The 19200-nt window shown below is 42.3% G+C and overlaps 1 protein-coding gene across 2 annotated transcripts; it reads right to left on the minus strand.

Annotated features, from left to right (window-relative positions):
• Positions 1 to 1652: 1652 nt before the first annotated feature.
• On the minus strand, positions 1653 to 17123 carry LOC112236803 (N-chimaerin). 2 transcript variants are annotated; one of them, XM_024405421.2, is made up of 8 exons: positions 16873 to 17123; positions 16388 to 16717; positions 14306 to 14390; positions 6335 to 6508; positions 5608 to 5685; positions 4612 to 4749; positions 2711 to 2816; positions 1653 to 2564 (listed from the first exon to the last, which is right to left on the minus strand). In XM_024405421.2, exons 2-8 carry the CDS (start codon positions 16640 to 16642, stop codon positions 2393 to 2395), a joined length of 1008 nt encoding a protein of 335 aa, XP_024261189.1. In that variant the 5' UTR covers positions 16643 to 16717; positions 16873 to 17123; the 3' UTR covers positions 1653 to 2392. The 2 variants fall into 2 exon arrangements, with proteins under 2 accessions (XP_024261189.1, XP_024261184.1); XM_024405416.2 differs by having other exon boundaries at positions 16388 to 17123.
• Between the last annotated feature and the right edge of the window lie 2077 nt (positions 17124 to 19200).

The raw sequence follows: 19200 nt of genomic DNA on the forward strand, positions 1-19200 counted from the left end.
AGGATGGCTGTGGTTCTCCACCAAGAAACCATGGTCAGTGAGATCTCCTAAGGGGTATACTACAAAGCAGGATCAAGGAATTAGCCAGCTAACTTGCCTAAATATTTTTTGAATAAACTTTTACTTTTAAAGAAAGTTAAGCTTAAAATGGGCACGCTCTAATTGACTCAACAACCAAATCACATATATAGTCAGGTCCATAATTATTGGCACCCTTGATAAAGATGAGCAAAAATGATTTTATAACATAAATCATATAAATAGTGAGGAATAGTGAATGCAAAAATTGTTTGGGAAATTATATTATTTCATACTGATACAATTGCTCAGTGAAAGAACATTTGTTTAACAAGTAATAAATAATGTGCTAAAAGAGATAGGTGTCAAAATTATTGGCACCCCTGTTTTCAATACTCTAGTACCCTTCCCTTGTGAGGATAACGAAACTGAGCCTTTTTCTAAAATGTGTTATGAGATTGGAGAACATATTGTAAGGGATCTTAGAACATTCCTCTATACACAATCTTTCCAGATCCTTGATGTCCTTCATCTGTGCTCATCAATTCAAACCACAGGTTTTCAATGGGGTTCAAGTCCAGAGACTGAGATGGCCATTGTAAAATGTTGATTTTGTGGTCAATGAACCACTTATTTGTGGATTTTGATTAGTGCTTGGGGTTATTGTCTTGCTGGAAGATCCACTTGCGGCCAAGTGTCAGCCTCCTGGCAGAGGCACTCAGGTTTTTGGCAAAAAATGTCCTGTTACTTGGTAAAGTTGACGTTAACATCAAAGACACCAACACCATATTTTACTGTAGGTATGAGATACTTTTCTTCATATGCTTCTATTTTTGAACGCCAAACCCACCAGTGGTGTGCATGGCCAAAGAGCTCTAATTTCATGTTGTTTTTTTTGCAAACAATATAGCTCAGTATTTGTATTATTTAATTTAATTAAGGACCTGACTGTTTAGCCTTCTTAATGAATCAGAAAATCCAACGTTTTTTATGGTTGCTTATTAAAGTTAGCTGGCTAACTCATTGATCCTATTTTATAGTATACCCCTCAGCGGAAAGTGTATGAATCAATCAGGAAAAACACATGAACCAAAATAACAACAGCTTTAGTTCACTGGCAGCACAAATGCAAGGGTACACTTTGATCTTATAATGAGCCGCGAGTAAGGAAGATAAGACATCACTGGCTTTTGGAAAATGTGTGGAAAGAAATTGCTTGTGGGTTAATTAAACCTAAAAATACATAAACCCCAAGTGACAATGTTTGCATATGTATCCAGCAATTAAAAATCTGGATGGAGAGAAGGCCGTGCCTAAAGGTATTGTGGGTTTTGTTTTAATCTCAGAGCGAATCATTGTGATTGACACATAGTTTGAGGGGACGCTGCACACGGTCATGTGGGCCCTGGGCCGTCTATAGCACTGCCTGTTCATTTCAATATGCAGATTGAGAGGAACAGCCCCCATTATCAAGGTCATTTTGCAAGTGCACGCAAATGTAGCATGCCATGTACTTCAATGTCTGGTGTCTGCACATATTGTACCATATTCTAAAATTAACATGCACTGCAATAAATGCTTATTCAACAGCTTCATTGTTACTGGAACAATTGCGATGACTCAGGCCATACCAGTGCATTTTCAGAAAGCAAGGTTTAATAAATTAAAATGTACATGAGCAAATTAAGTAAACAAATATTACAATAAAAAAACATTAACTGCACAAATGTAGTAGTTTGAATGCAATAAAGTTTTGACTGTCAGGAAATGTAACAGAACATTTAAAAGTACACAGATTACTTGTTTTCTGATTGAAAGAGGCTTTGAATTTCCCTTAAAGAAGACTTGCATATAAAACAGCTGAAAAGGCAAAAAAGACAGGATCAGTCAAAGATCATTACAAAGGTTCAGAGAAGATACAGTAGTCTATTTCACATCCAGGTATACAATGTTTCACAAAAACAATTGCCTAATAGGCAACCGGGCGGGAGGTACTGTACATCTACAGGACAAATAATAGCAGAGTAACAATGTTTCACAATCTTTACCACATGCTGGGTTACTTCTACAAAGCTATACAAAATAAAGACGTGGCCAAGTCTGGTCCATCAGTGTTCTACACAAGCCCCGACAAAAATGGGGAGACAGACATGCAAGTTTAAGGTACATCATCATCCACACCCGTTACAGGGGAAGAAAAAGTGTGGTTCAGCACTAATCCACTAGAAGTGGAAATGGATATATAACAAATGTAATACAAAGATGCCTTACTATTCAAGTCCTCGCACAAAAAAAGTGATTAGGCAGCATCAAGCTGTTTTACAAAAAAAAGTGTCTCTTTCCTTCCATATCTCAGCAGAATGGATGTATGTTTTCAGAAGAGGGTGTCTTCATTTTTTATGAGGAACTCCACCACCTGCCGTTGGTAACGGATGTCGTTGAGTGCCGTCATGGCATCCAGGTTTGGGGCACGCAGGAGGGTGGGCCCGAAAACAATGCCCAGGTTCTCGGCATTCATCAGGTTGTCCTTCTCATTCAACGTTACCCTGTAGAAGAGGCACATCAAGGAGAGGCAATTAACAATCTGAGCATTCAATTATAACCATATGTCTCAGATAAACAAGGATGCTCTTACAAATCACCAGGGTAACACGTTGTTTTGCAGAGAAGCTAGAGGGTGTCAATAACTCACCTCTTTAAATGGACCATGAGGTACCTCAGGGTTTCACTGTGTGCTGCAGGCAGAAGTTCCAGAGCCTCACGGAAGGCCTCTTGCTGCTTCTCTGGGTCTTCCAGCTCTGAGAAGCAAACAGAAGCACGGGGTGAAAGCAGAGCAGTCTCTCTGTCTACAGACTCTCACAAGACACTCTCAAAACCTCCCATAGAAATATCCGTGCTCAATGGTTCTCACTGAAATGATTTACTATCGTGTGGGTTGTTCCACCTCAAAAAAGCACAAGAAAGACGATTTTGAAACTCACCATCTCAGATTGTTCTGAAATTGTTTCTGTAGTTAGAAACAGGTAAGATAAGCATTCCTGAAATATTATTTTGTTGAAATATAATTTGATCTCTGAGAAATTAAGCTAATTGATTGCACCCAAATTGGCCATTTTAATTTATAGCTGAAGCTGTGGCTCTATATGTATTGTGATTAGTGACATAAACCATTAAACCCAACGCAACCCAATTCCATTACAATTGCAAAACACTATACAGTGTGTTTGGGCCTTTTACCATTGAAGACCATTAGAGACCTTAAAATTGAAACCATTAGAACTGCTGTAGCCTAATGGTTTGCTTGTTCACTAGGAATGGTCTAACAGTAACTAATCCCTTTTTTGAAGGGGACATTTCCTGGACACAGGTTAAAGCGTAAAATAAGAACAAACTAATTTGCTTTCATGGAGGACTGGCTTGAATTGTGAGGATGACCACATAATTTATTTTAATCATGAGGCAAATCTATTGGTTTTCTACCCAAAGTTGCAAAGGCAATGTTGTGAACTATTGAATAAAACAAATGAGACCAGTATTTGGATAAAAGAGTGCGGTTGTATAGCAGGTACAGTGGCATCTAGTGGTCAAAACCTGGTATTTTCACACTACTTTTTGGTAAATAATGCGAGTGAATTCAATTACTAATTCCTCTGAATAATGAAAAAAAAAAAAGATTCACAGAGAATACATTTCATAGTATGGAGAAGCAATACTCCAAGCCGTGGCGTTATACTACTTGACAAACATAGAGAACTGATACTGTATACTGGTTGTTGGGGTGGGGTTGGCATGGGGTGTGGGCGTCAGTGGGTGGCTTTTGACTATTATTTTGGATTCATTGTGTCTTACGCATTGGTAGGAAGAGGTTTGGTCCAAATCGGATGTTGGGTACTATATTTATTGAATATTATCTGAATCCTATAAATTAAAATGGACAATTTGGGTGCAATCAATAAGCTTAATTTCTCTGAGATAACACTTTATTTCAACAAAATAATGTTTCGGGAATGTGAATCTTACCTTACCTAACTACAGAAAGAATTTCAGAACAATCTGAGATGGTGGGTGTCATGGCTTGGCGAAATGACATGGAACAAGGGTTTTCCCCTTCACATCAGAGTGCACTCAAGTCGATATAACTGATTACCACACAAGAGTCATTTTCTAAAACAGAACCATAAGAACTTCAAAGGGAGAGAAGCATCTGATGCTCATTTTATGTGGACTGCATGAAAGTACATTACATTCTCCACTGAATGCCCAGGATTGTTAATAACTATACATAAATAGTGGAAATTCAGTAAAGCACAACAATGAAAACTCAAAAACATCATGATCTATTTTGCAGAATCATTTCTGAACACTCACAGAGCAAAAAGGAAGACCTGAATACATCTCCACTGAATGCTTCCATAATGCATCATGGCTTTAATGTTGAGGGATTTACATAATTCAACCACATATATGAAAAGGCACACCAATGGTAGTTCTTCTTGCATGGTACATTCTCCGTGGTGCTGGTGCGTGACTGAAACAATTATACATGGTTTTAACCAGCAGAGAAGAGGAAAAAGCTGCTTTTGTTGAACTCACTTGCAACCTCAATGAACCTGGGGTAGGCATCGTACGAGATGACAGGAATGGGTAAATCCCTGAGGTACAGTTTAAGTGCTCCCGTGATGATGTTGATATCTTCATAAGCGTTTGCAGAGATGTCTGTCATCTCACCATCTGTGAAGAGATATAACACATTTGTTAGAAAAGAGGGAAGAACTGTCTGGATGTGCATAAGACATTGCATTACATTCGTCTTGCTGATTGAACTCAAGGAAATTGAGTTCAATCAGCATGGTGTGCTTGTGGTGTAGTGTAAGGTGAGGACTAAAGGGATTGTGTCACCGTGGGGGATGAAATCTAGGCTGGTCCTCTGCTTTGACTCGCCTGGCCTGCTTTCCTCCGACTGTTCCTGAGTCCGACACAGTATCCAGAGCAGGCCATGGCCTAATTCTGAGGGTCTACATATCACAGTGTTGTGAGCTGGAATGACACTCTTGTCATAGGTGATCTCCCATACACTGGTCTAGCTAAGGTTCAGCCCATAGCTCCAGGGTTGCCCTCAATCCATTTCTAAACTCACTCTGCACTGGGCAGAGAACGAGGCAGGCTAACTACCTCTTTAACTGGAGTAGATAAATGAAGTTGGAGGTTTAATACTACGGTGAAATACATTTCGGTCAGCTACAGCCTTTGGACTAGTCCAATAACGGCCTTTGAACTAGTCCAATAATTTGCCATCCCCAGAGCTGGCCCATGGCCCTATCTGTAAATCCTGTGAGTGGACCGTGTCAGGATGAGCCATGCTCTCCAGATGGAGATGAATCCCTCCACAAATGTGTCACTTTCCCATTAATCACAAATATGCAAACACATCGCATTGCCAACATTTAACTCAAAGATTAGTTCAATGTAAACCATCACATTGAGCACACATGGAGGCACTAAGAGCTGACAAGCACGCTACTGTGAGAGGCACCCGAGGGGTTTGTTAACACCCGAACAGAAGGATAGGGGTGTCAAAAGAAGACACACCTCTGTCAAATGCCGACTTGACATCTTCGACTGAATCGCTGAATCCAGACATTCTGTAGAGCCCTTCAGACTTCAGACCTATGACAGAGGGATAGAGGGGGATTAATGACAAATTCTGCATTTACATAACACAACATAGGACTGAAGTGGGCATCCAAGAGCAAAATAAATAGAGGCAAATTCACCTTCAGCGGTCACCTTGGGCAACATAGAGAATGTCATTAACAGCTCTTCAATATGCATGAGAAATTAAGAATGTCTACAATAGCACGCAGGGAATAACATGGGCAGATGCAAATAGTTTTCCGCACCATTGGACAAAATAATAAAGACATAAATCAAACATAGCATTATTTACAGACGTAGATTACCGGGCTAGACAATGAGGTAGAAATGAGGGTTTTACACCATTGAGTGATTCAACTGGAATGCAATCAACTGAGGCAGCAGCAGCAACACAGTAAACTATGCTCCATTACACATGTACAATTACCAGGCCTCCCATCAGCTCTCCAAGTCATATTAATAGATAGGACCAACGTTACAATCATTAGTCCTTCACCTTCTACTCCCTACACTGAATTGGGTTTGTGTGCAAGTCCATCACATTACATTACAATTCCGTTACAATTCTCAAAATATAACATTTCCTGAAAAGGAAAGAGGGAGTGAATGGTGTAATTGCCAAGTATTTTCATAGAGCCATGGCCATCTATCTTCTGCTCACCTCTTGATTCAATTTCCTGTATGCACATGTCCACTACCATGGGTCGCTTGGTGTTGTGAGCTTTCACCAGAGTTGTTAGCTCACAGCTGTACACTTTCTTGACGTGTTTCAGGTCTGGCACGCAGTTGCGGGGTACCATAGTGGAGCACTGCTTGTGGACGTTCAAACCACAATCTGAAAGAAAAGAGGAAGAGGAGAGTCAGAGTGGACAACCTAAGAGGGATATCTTCCAATGATACTATCTTCCAGGGAAATAATAGACCTGATTGAGTATTGAAGTGTACCAAAATGATTAGCCTGCATCCCCCAAATTGCTCATTTCATTTTAGTTGACTGGCTTGTTTTGTTATTGCTTGCTAAGGCCTACATCTTCTTGATCAATATTTGCCGTCGGCATGTCATTGGATGACTGGAGAATTCTGTCCTAGCTGTTGACTTCACTCACTGGTCAGCTGCCAGGGGTGTTATTGGAGTCACCTTGAGCACCGGAGTGGAACACAGGTCCACAAACAATCCCTCATTCAGACAGTGTGCCATTCATGCATAAAAATAATTCATAACAAATTCCACAAAGTTTGATCTTATAACTACCACATGTATAGCTACCAAATGTATTCTTGATTTTCCTATGTAGCTTGGTTTGTTTTGTCATTTTTACACACAAAAATACTTTGTAGCTCAACATGCTCCTCATTTATGCTCTTCTGAGCAGTGAATATGTAGTTTTAATGAGCATCTCACGCTGCTTTGGTCTTCAGTACTAGTGATTGGGGCCTGAGGTGCAACTGCCTGCCTCAGAATCAGAGCAGATATCAGCTTGTAGGGAGCACAGCACACTGAGCACAGCACAGCAGCCTACAGAGAACAGATGCAGAGTGACTCCTGCTCCGCTTTGTAACAGAGGCTCTTAGAAGGAATTAGAGGCCACTGAAAACAACGTGGCCTGGAGGAGGGAGAGTCAGGCATGCATGCTCCATTCTCCCCCAGAATCTGGGCTCGCACACAATGGCCGTGCAGGCAGAAATTCAGCCGCGGCGGGCAACATCAGACCTAGATTCAGAGGAAATATGTCATCAATTTTGCTCCTCAAATATCAATAATTAAAAAATCACAAAAAGACTATGATCTACTGGTATAGCTATACATATTTTGATTAATATGGGCCCTCAGAGAAATTTCACCAGGCTTTATTCATGTGCATTGATGCAGAAATGTAATTATGTTTAAGAGATGATTCTCTTAAGGGTATGAGACAGGCAGTGTAATAGAGGGCAGCCTCTCACCAGGCACAGGTCTGCTGAACTGGTGTTGTGCATGTGATCACGCACGCACACACACACAATGATGTGGTGGGAGAGCCCCAAGGGAGCCTAGGAGCCTGCAGAAAGACACTGCTTTACTGCACTGTCAGCTCTGTTGCCATGGCGAGGAGAAGACACTCCAGTGAGGATAAGCTCTGCTCTGATATGGCTAAAAGGGTTTGACACTGGAGGTGGGGAAAGAGGTAAGGGTCCAGTCCCGCTGGTAGCCAATCAACACATTATCATGTAGTTTAACCTTTACCGTGCCTGGGTTCCCCAATGGTTCTCTATCTCACCATCTCTAATGCCACAGCATAATACACCATCTCTAACGGCGGCAGCATAATACACCATCTCTAATGGCAGCAGCATAATACACCATCTCTAACGGCAGCAGCATGATACACCATCTCTAATGGCAGCAGCATGATACACCATCTCTAATGGCAGCAGCATGATACACCATCTCTAATGGCAGCAGCATGATACACCATCTCTAATGGCAGCAGCATATATAATATTATATGTAGTTCTCCACCATCAAATCAAATTGCATGTGTCACATGCGCCGAATACAACAGGTGTTACAGTGAAATGCTAACTTACAAGCCCTTAACCAACAATGCAGTTTTAAGAAAATACCAAAAATAAATGTTTAAAAAAAAGTAAGAGCAGCAGTAAATAACAATAGCGAGGCTATATACAAGGGGTACCGGTACAGAGTCAATGTCAATGTGTGGGGGCACCGGTGTCGAGGTAATTGCGGTAATATGTACATGTATGTAGAGTTATTAAAGTGACTATGCATAAATAATAACCGAGAGTAGCAGCAGCGTTCTGGGGGCGGGGGGGCAATGCAAATAGTCTGGGTAACCATTTGATTACCTGTTCAGGAATCTAATGGCTTGGGGGTAGAAGCTATTTAGGAGCCTCTTGGACCTAGACTTGGTGCTTCCGGTACAGCTTGCCATGAGGTAACAGAAAGAACAGTCTATGGCTAGGGTGGCTGGAGTCTTTGACAATTTTTAGGGCATTCCTCTGACACCGCCTGGTATAGAGGTCCTGGATGGCAGGAAGCTTGGCCCCGGTGATGTACTGGGCCGTACACACTAACCTCTGTAGTGCCTTGTGGTCGGAGGCCGAGCAGTTGCCGTACCAGGTAGTAATGCAACCCGTCAGGATGTTCTCGATGGTGCAGCTGTAAAACCTTTTGAGGATCTGAGGACCCATGCCAAATCTTTTCAGTCTCCTGAGGGGGAATAGGTTTTGTCGTGCCCTCTTCACGACTGTCTTGGTGTGATTGGACCATGTTAGTTTGTTGGTGATGTGGACGCCATGGGGGTGTGCTTGGTCCTCCTTTTCCTGTAGTCCACAATCATCTCCTTTGTCTTGATCATGTTGTCCTTGCACCACACGGTCAGGTCTCTGACCTCCTCCCTATAGAGGCTGTCTCATCGTTGTCGGTGATCAGGCCTACCACTGTTGTGTCATCAGAAAACTTAATGATGGTGTTGGAGTCGTGCCTGGCCGTGCAGTCATGAGTGAACAGGGAGTACAGGAGGGTGCTGAGCACGCACCCCTGAGGGGCCCTCGTGTTGAGGATCAGCGTGGCGGATGTGTTGTTACCTACCCTTACCACCTCGGGACAGCCCGTCAGGAAGTCTAGGATCTAGTTGGAGAGAGAGGTGTTTAGTCCTATGGTCCTTAGCTTAGTGTTGAGCTTTGATAGCACTATGGTGTTGAACACGGAGCTGTAGTCAATGAATAGCATTCTCACATAGGTGTTCCTTTTGTCCATGTGGGAAAGGGCAGTGTGGAGTGCAATAGAGATTGCATCATCTGTGGATCTGTTGGTGCGGTATGCAAATTAGAGTAGGTCTTGGGTTTCTGGGATAATGATGTTGATGTGAGCCATGACCAGCCTTTCAAAGCATGTCATGGCTACAGACGTGAGTGCTACAGGTCGGTAGTCATTTAGGCAGGTTACCTTAGTATTCTTAGGCACAAGGACTATGGTGGTCTGCTTGAAACATGTTGGTATTACAGACTCAGACAGGGAGAGGTTGAAACTGTCAGTCAAGACACTTGCCAGTTGGTCAGCGCATGCTCAGAGTACACTTCTTGGTAATCCACCTAGCCCTGCGGCCTTGTGAATGTTGACCTGTTTGAAGGTCTTACTCACATCGGCTGCGGAGATTGTGATTGTATAGTCGTCCGGGAACAGCTGATGCTCTCATGCATGTTTCAGTCTTACTTGCCTCGAAGCGAGCATAGAAGTAATTTAGCTCGTCTGGTAGGCAGGCTCGTGTCACTGGGCAGCTCTCGGCTGTGCTTCCCTTTGTAGTCTGTAATAGTTTGCAAGCCCTGCCACATCTGACGAGCGTCAGAGCCGGTGTGACTCAATCTTAGTCCTGTATTGATGTTTTGCCTGTTTGATGGTTCGTCGAAGGGCATCGCGGGATTTCTTATATGCTTCCGGGTTAGAGTCCCGCTCCTTGAAAGCGGCAGCTCTCCGATTTAGCTCAGTGCGAATGTTGCCTGTAATCCATGGCTTCTGGTTGGGGTATGTACTGTACGTACAGTCACTGTGTGGACGACGTCATCGATGCACTTATTGATGAAGCCAGTGACTGATGTGGTGTACTCCTCAAAGCCATCGGAAGAATCCCGGAGCATATTCCAGTCTGTGCTAGCAAAGCAGTCCTGTAGTTTAGCATCTGCTTCATCTGACCACTTTTTTATAGACCAAGTCACTGGTGCTTCCGGCTTGAATTTTTTCTTGTAAGCAGGAATCCTGCTTTTCTTGTAAGCAGGAATCATTTGCCAAATGAAGAGCAAGGGAGAGCTTTGTACGTGTCTCTGTGTGTGGAGTAAAGGTGGTCGAGAATTAGTTTTTCCTCTGGTTGCACAGTTAACATGCTGATAGAAATGAGGTAAAACTGATTTAAGTTTCTCTGCATTAAAGTCCTCGGCCACTTGGAGCGCTGCCTCCGGATGAGAGTTTTCCTGTTTGCTTATGGCTGTATACAGCTCATTGAGCGCAGTTTTAGTGCCAGTATCTGTCTGTGGTGGTACGTAGACAGCTACGAAAAATACAGATGAAGACTCTCTAGGTAGATAGTGTGGCCTACAGCTTATCATGAGATACACTACTACCTCAGGCGAGCAAAACGATTGAGACCTCCAGCTGTTGTTCACATATATGCATAGGCCCCCGTGTCTTACCAGAGACTGCTGTTCTGTCCTGCCGATGGGGTGTATAACCCGCCAGCTGTTTGTTCTTAATCTCGTCGCTCAGCCACAACTTGGTGAAACATAAGATATTACAGTTTTTAATGTCCCGTTGGTAGGATATACATGCTTTCAGCTCGTCCCATTTGTTTTCCATCGATTGAACATTAGCTAGCAGGACGGAAGGCAATGGCAGATTAGCCACTCGTCGCCTGATCCTCGCAAGGCACCCTGATCTCTTTCCGCGAAATCTGCGTTTCGTTCTCCAGCGAATAACGGGGATCTGGGCTTGGTCGGGTGTCTGTATTATATCCCTCCTGTCCGACTCATTGAAGAAGAACTCTTCGTCCAGTTTGAGGTGAGCATTCGCAATTCTGATTTTTGGTCATAAGAGATGGTAGCAGTAACATTATGTACAAAACAAGTTACGAACAACACAAAAAAAAAAAAAAAAATTGCATGGTTGGTTAAGAGCCGATAAGACGGCAGCCCTCCCCTTCGGCACCATCGTAGTTGCATAGAATGGGGATGAATAGAGAATGGGCTGTGTGACCGAGCTCTCTGGTTTTTAATGCGGGAGGAAATGGAGTTCCTTCCCAGCGCTCAGAGCTCAGAGCTTTGTTTTCTTCATGGGCATGATGGTATGAGACTGGGGGGCGTCCTCTGATGAGGAAATGTGGCACAACAAGCACTGGCAGGGTCTGGCTTCCTGGCACTTGCCCAAAAACACATACAGAAAGAAAGGGGGAGCACATTTTTGGAATGCTAAATTCAAACATCACATAAGACTTCACTGTCCTAGATTCTGGTCGCCATGGGTTTTGTCTGAAGGAATGGCAAAAAAAGTCTACAGACAATCTCCAAAAATAGGCGCTTTTCATTCGATTGTCATCTGCTTTCTAAGGCAGCGCATAAATTATTCATGGCTCAGCTTCCACAGACATATGTGTGGCTCACTGTGACACATCAATAATATATTAAACACACACATCAGTCCACGTTAATACCTCATTATCAACACCTGGGGACTTCTGTTTATCAAAAAACAATGATAAAAACATTATTATTTTTTAATAATTTAGGATATTTTGTACATGTGAAATCATTCACGTGGTTTTTGGACATGTGAATTTCTCACTTGTTTTCTCCCCACATTTCATTATTTTTCACATGATTATGTTCACCACTTCCAGCTGCATCTGGTCTCTCATCTAGGGACCAACCAGAACCAACCCTGCTTAGCTTCAGAGGCAAACTAGAAGTGGGATGCAGGGTGATATATTGCTGGAATGAATGTGACAAAACTTCAAAAAGGCATGGAAAGCAAAGGCCAAGGTAACAACAAAAAATTGCAGAAAAGAAGGAGGCGTTATATTTAATTGCGTTCTCATTATTATTATTATTATTTTTATTAATCACTGAATACGTTTTTTTCCCCTCGCATTTAAAAAGTATTTCCTTGCAATATTTGGTTTTGCTATTAATACTTTCGGGTTTATGTTTTGCTTTCAGTATCATTATTTTTGTTGGCAATTCGAAGAATGTTGTTCTCGACTTCAGAAGTTTTGCTTGATATTAATGGCGCAAAAGTAACTCACTTAATAGAGGATTACACCATATAATAACACTATTACTCTATTGAAGGTGTTTTAAGCCGCAATCTTTAATTTAAACATTAACAAAGTGTATCCCCGCCACAGTTTCGGTAAAAAGCAGAGGGATGGGGCTGGAGAAATGCAACCACTCTTAAATCCATAGATTACACTAAGAATGCATGGAATAACCATCCATGATATCAACATTTTTGTTTTAAACATGTTTGTTTACATTTACTTTGCATACAAACATTGGAGTAAATATCAAGTTTTCTTACATGTGAATCAATCACGTGAAAGTTTTTCACATATGAAACTGCAAATTCGATTTTTACATGTGGTTGTTTTTCACATGTGAAACTACATATCCAATTTCCACGTGAAAGTTAACATGTGAAACCACAAATTTCATGCGAAACTGCAATTCACATGTAAGGCGAAAACATGTAATTCTCCTCACATGTTAATAAAAGGTGGTGTTAACATGTGAACTCTAAATGTAATACATGTGAAAATATGGTTTCACAAATGAAGGAAGTTTAAGCTCAACATGTGAAAACAGATACTGTATTTCATGTGTGAAAGTGCGATTTCACATGTGAAAGTACGATTTTTCACACGTGAAACTGCAAATTTGACATGTTTTCTTTTTTGTAAGGGCGGTGTGATCCAAAAACTTTTGCTCTCTAGCTAATTAGTTCATCCTTTTTAGAGACCTTCACAATGGCAAAGCATGCATTCACCGCAGAAATATGATCCCATTTTTGAAATACGACATTCATTGGATGCCACAATTATACCACATTATTATGTTATCCTAGCTTTATAAAATGGCTTGTTACCTAATATCCTGTGATAATAAAAATGTTATAAAATCACTATAATACATTAAAAAAACATTTTTAAAACAGATGGGAACAAAGGAATCTCATGACTATACTGTACATCTTGTAAATGGCTCCAAAACATCAGCTACTGGTTATTGTTCAAAAGGCAGCAAAATCACTCAACTAGTAATATCAGCCCTGATTGGATAAATAGGCCTCGACGTACACGTGTTAGAACATTGTGAATCTATTCAGAGACCATCAAGTATTTCCGCATGAATCCACAGAGGCATTCTCAACCCCCCACTTCCCCTGCAACTGGAGCAGAGAGAGAGAGAGAGAGAGAGAGAGAGAGAGAGAGAGAGAGAGAGAGAGAGAGAGAGAGAGAGAGAGAGAGAGAGAGAGAGAGAGATAGCGAAGAGAGAAGGGAGAGAGGGCGAGAGAGCGAGAGATAGTCTGAGTCCGAACGCCACTGTACATTATGATAATGGACTGATCAATATGACAGGATATAGAGTGCATATAGAGTGCATATAAGTACACTATTAGTCTGACATTGAGTGGAAAACAACTTCTTTGAACATTACGTGAGAATATGGGAATTTTCATTATAGCGTGTCATTTGAACAGTGGAATAGTAGCTATAAGCAGACTCATCAATTTGACCTCTCATTCATTAGTACAGTAACACACAATCTGCTCTTAGAGCATGGGTTTCACATTAGTGGGAGTATGGATTACATCACACTGAGTAAATGCTTGATGTTGAGTTCTTATTTCACTCTATTATACAACTCCTCTAATCTATTCCCAACACATGGTGGGATTTTAGATTAAGGGACGCAATATGACACATACTTACAAACACTCACATTAAAAACCAGGTTACCCACATACTGGGGTGAGAACATAAAAGTCCATTACATAAATAGAGAACAGCGTGTTGTTAAGAAAAGAGCAGCCAGGAGCAGCAGCTGTATAGTGGCTGTCTACTGTTAAGTATAGCACAGTACGTACCTGCACACTTGACTCCCTGAGCCTTCAGCCCCCACATGAAGTTGGCACAGTATTCACACCAGTGAGGTCCCCGGAACGTGTGGACCTGGAGGGTAGTAAGAGAGAGAGAGCGTGCGAGAGAGAGAGAGAGAGAGAGAGAGAGAGAGCTGGCAGTCAGAAGCTGCAGTCATGTACTGCACAGGTACCATACCTTCCCCAGGTTGCCCTGGAGAAAACCACAATGCCGGCGTCTTAAACTAGTTAAATAAAGGGATTATCTCTGTGTGTGTGTTGTAGATTAGGGGCGTTTAGAGCCCAGTCAAATCAGACAGGATGTCTAGTCCATGCTAACCATTAATGAGTGGCCAGGTTGAATAGTGGTGGTGGTGATGTGATGGTGATGCAGAACGGGGGAGGATGGGTGGGCACCGTTGACCCTGTGCCAGTGTGAGGGGGCATGTTGTCATGGAAATGTGCTACGGCAACGGTTAAAGGATTCTCACGCAGGGAAGGGAGCTCCCACTCCGCCAGGCAACATAACAACAGCTCAGCCAATCAGGAGTGCCTGATCCAGACCTCTGGGCAGGAGGCAGTGCTGCCACCCTCTGAGGTGTTTTCCTACACGACGGAGGCAATAATGGCCCCTTTGATATGAGGTGAGAATACTAGCGCCATCAACAATACACTGTGTGAACTCACTATGGGAGCAGGGAAAGCATGAGAAGATCAGCAGTAAAACAATCCGCCACGGTATGCAATAGAGAAGATGGTATCAAGTCTGATGAACTGTGAGTTCATCAGACTATACTATTTGCAGGACGGTTAGAACCTCTTTTGTGATTCATGGTTTACAGGGAAAGGAAACCTTACTCTATTTGGTTGGAATACCTGAGCCGACAAGGTGAAAAATCTGTCGATGTGCCCTTGAGCAAGGCGCTTAAGCATAATTTGCTCCAGGGGCGCCGTACTACTATGGCAGACCTTGTAAAACAACACATTTCACTGCACCTATCTGGTGTACGTGAAAATAAAACATGTTTTTGTGTGTGTGTGTGTCAAATCAAATCAAATTTTATTTGTCACATACACATGGTTAGCAGATGTTAATGCGAGTGTAGCGAAATGCTTGTGCTTCTAGTTCCGACAATGCAATAATAACGAACAAGTAATCTAACTAACAATTCCAAAAAACTACTGTCTTATACACAGTGTAAGGGGATAAAGAATATGTACATAAGGATATATGAATGAGTGATGGTACAGAGCAGCATAGGCAAGATACAGTAGATGATATCGAGTATGTGTGTGTGTGGAAAAAACAGAACATTTAATTAACCGATAAAACTTAGCACTGGTTGTTATGTCTGGCCTTTCTGGTTAAATTTGTCTCCAATGTTCATATTTTAAAATCACATTTTGGATTCATAACTTCAAAGAGATATCTTGGCTGTACAGAAGGTTTAGGATGATTATTCATTTTAATGCTCTGTCAATAACTATTACACCCTAACCATGTCAGCCCAGACTGCTTCCTGTTGTGAAGGGATCTTGAAACAGTTCAATGTGTGACAGACCCTTAAAATTATTTAATGGCGCATTCAGCATGGACTGCATGGCAGAGTAATAAATAAATAAGGGAAGCAGGAGTCCTGTAAGTGTCAGCAGTTCTAGAACCTTTGAGGGAATGTTTCTCCCCCAGCTCCCAACTTCATTAACTAACCCAAACAGTCAGAGCAGAGCAGGGGCTAAGTCTGCTGACTGGAGCCTAATGGGGATACCACTCCTCCACTGCCCCCCCCCCCTTTCCATCGCCTAATCTCCCCATCTGGTGCCCGAACCAACAACAGTGGACTACAGACCGCCCAACAGATTTCCTTTTGAAAAACACTCAGTGGACAGATCCAAAAACAGTCCTGTTTTCTCAGGCTTTCTCTCGCCCCATAACCCCCCAAACAGACCTTCTGGTGGCCAACTGCCACCACAGCAGCATACTACAAAAAAACACTGCCTGTCTACAACATGCTGAAATACAAGCCATATTTTAGAGTGGAATGGCACGAAGAGGTGCAACAGAACTACTGTTCCTGTGGCGATCTGTCTCACCTTGAAGTTGTGGACTTTTTCGTACTTGTGCGGCAGGCTGCTGTCCTTCAGCGTGGCTTTGCGGACCAGCGAGGTGAGCTGTGAATAGGCAAACAGTTTGAGAGGCTGCCAGATTGTGGCTGGAGGTTTCTGGGGTCCTGAGATCCTCATCCCCAGAGCAGCTGCCAGTATGTCCTGCTGGTTGGCCTCCTGCTTGGCCTTCTGCACCAGGGACTTCTCTCCCTTCTGGACCTCGTAAGACTCCCTGGATGGCATTCTGACACTCAGGTTGGACAAATTAGATGAACAAGTAGCAAACCTTCTAGCGCCGTCCAAAAAGTTAGAGGCCCCCTGGAAAAAACTGGATGCTTAGAGCTAGTTTAAACTATGTAATATTAATTGCATTGTTCCAATTGGACAATTCTCAACTAAGTGAACAAAAACAGCACACACAAATCGCAAAATCCAATATGCAAAAGAATGTGTCCTCCTTTAAATCCTCTCACCACAGTAAGAATTGGATGAACAATGCTCCAACGATGAGAGTCTCAAGTCCTGTGATGGTCAGAGTTGGATAGAAAAGAGAAGAAGCCTTGGGTGCTCATTTGTTCCCTGAATGTGTACGCAGATGAGCTGATGTTGTGTTAATCCTCTCCTCCCTGTGCAGAACTGATATATTCTCTCTGGAACAGAAACAGCACAGTGTGTACTGTGGATGGATGCTGCCAGCATTACCAGAGTGAGGGGAAAGAGGAGTAGTCACAACAGATTAGATGGATCGCACTGGCCAATCACAGTGAGGCAGGAGGCTGCTTATGCTTCATCGTTGCAGTTTCCCCGCCCTCTACAACCCCCATCTCAGATCCAAAGCAGGAGAGCTTGTGCCAGAAGAGTCAGAGTGAGCGTGGGCTGATAATGAGCAATGAATGAGTCACGCATCATCAATGAGCTGCCACTGCTCACAGCTAAAGACAGAGGTGGGCTGTTGGAAAAAGGGTTATTTTCAAAATCTGGTTACCAACCATTTCCTGTTCCAGGGACCACAGAGACCTGTCCCCACACTCCAAAATGATATACAGAAAAACAAATAAACATCTCATATTTTCGATACATGTTTAAACCACATGAATTTAGCACATGAAACATTTAAAACACATGCACTTTCACAAAATAAAATTCACAAAAATATGAATAATTTAGTTGGAAACGCTATGAATAGGGAGAGGTGATGCAAGGCCATGTTTTTCAACTGCAATAGTCTGCCTGCAAGCCTATATTTCAGTCACCATGCAGACAACCCAGAGAGAATTAACCCAGATGTGCTCATCCCACACAATTACAAGCTCCTTGGGGTACCTTCGAGCTTTGTTTTGTTTCCTGGCTTCAAATACATAAACAGATTAAAGTAATATGTCAATGAAGGAAATCATGAAATACTCTTTCATCGAAATTCTGTTGAAGAGCAATGTTGTTTATTCTTCCAATATCGGATATGGAAAAATAATGCGCTGAATATTGAAACGTTAATCACAGAATTATACTGAACAAATGTACATTTCTCTAATACCAAAATTCATAGATACTGTAGTCTAGTTTTTCATTTTTTATACAAAAAAAAAGAATGAATATTGGATGAATATGTATGTATGAATATTTCTTAATTACTATAATGAGAAATGGAAGAGGAAAACATTGAGTCTCTCTGTCAGTAGGATTCTGTCTGAAATTGTGCTAATTTATTCTATTACTGATGCCAACGCGGATGGTATGCAAATTCCACATCACATACAGAGCACAATTAAAGCGCCACGTTGGGAATGATCTGAAGCCTGCTACAATCCACACAGCCAGTCAAATGTGATTATACTCCCCCATCCCAGAGGCTGATTTGGGCTCAGTTGTTAGAAAGCCATCCTTACACCTCTTAAAAGACACTGGAGGTGGAGCAGCCCAGTATGAGTGCACATAGACTCACTCTTCATGCAGTCAATGAAGGAAGAGGGTATTGACGGTGTGTGTATCCCCCAACACAGAGAGATTGGGCAAAATGAGAGCTGCTAGAGACGAGCTGGCTTTGAAGATCACCGCAGGTATGATGGCATCGCATGACTGCTGTGTGCATAACTGAAAGGGACTTAGGCTGGACATGAAACAAGAGGCTTCCAATGGAGCGCTCCTCTTCCACACTGTGGAACCCTCTCTCTTCAGGAGGTAGATAGTTACATGTAAGAGGCGGATGAAAGGCAGCCCTTTCATATGCAGCCGTCCACACTCACAGACCCCGGGTTCTTCAGGAGGCTGTGCAGAGTAATTATGTAGCCTGCTGTCAAGTATGGAGAGAGCATCTGACACCCAGGATGTGGCCTTACTTTGAACGCTCCTCTAATTGACACTGATTGACGGGACTTGTTTCTCAAACATGTCCCAAGTAGGGCCTGTTGAAGAAAGGATGGATGCAAAAGCAGTTACCTTAATACATTTTGCTTCTCCGCCTAGACACGTGTCCATCTGGGCAAGTCTGGGCGTCTGGGTTCATTTGTCTCCCAATGCACCTGCCATGTCTCTGATGATGTCTCTGATGTGGCCTAAACACGATTTCTTTACAACCATCCAACAACAAGCATTTTGTGTGGATTTTCTAGAAATACATTTCACGTAAATAGAAAATACATTTCTGTTGCATTGAAACTCCTTTTGAATTTCTGTTGCACGAATACAAAATGTACAGACAAATTTTCTTAATGCATTTCTATGGCCTAGCACCATCACAAATGGGCCATTAAAGTGGACAGGGTTTCTCTCTCATGTTTAGGTCATAAACTCTTACTGAGTAC

This window comes from Oncorhynchus tshawytscha, linkage group LG03 (genome assembly GCF_018296145.1).
Source record: "Oncorhynchus tshawytscha isolate Ot180627B linkage group LG03, Otsh_v2.0, whole genome shotgun sequence".
NCBI lineage: Eukaryota > Metazoa > Chordata > Actinopteri > Salmoniformes > Salmonidae > Oncorhynchus > Oncorhynchus tshawytscha.

Excerpts from the sequence above, each read along its gene's own strand:
- LOC112236803 (XM_024405421.2), bottom strand. The coding sequence starts at position 16,642 with ATGCCATCCAGGGAGTCTTACGAGGTCCAGAAGGGAGAGAAGTCCCTG. Across the intron at positions 14,391-16,387 it reads AAAAAGTCCACAACTTCAAG|GTCCACACGTTCCGGGGACC; the intron begins GTGAGACAGATC and ends ACTACCCTCCAG. Across the intron at positions 2,817-4,611 it reads CAGGTTCATTGAGGTTGCAA|AGCTGGAAGACCCAGAGAAG; the intron begins GTGAGTTCAACA and ends TTTGCTTCTCAG.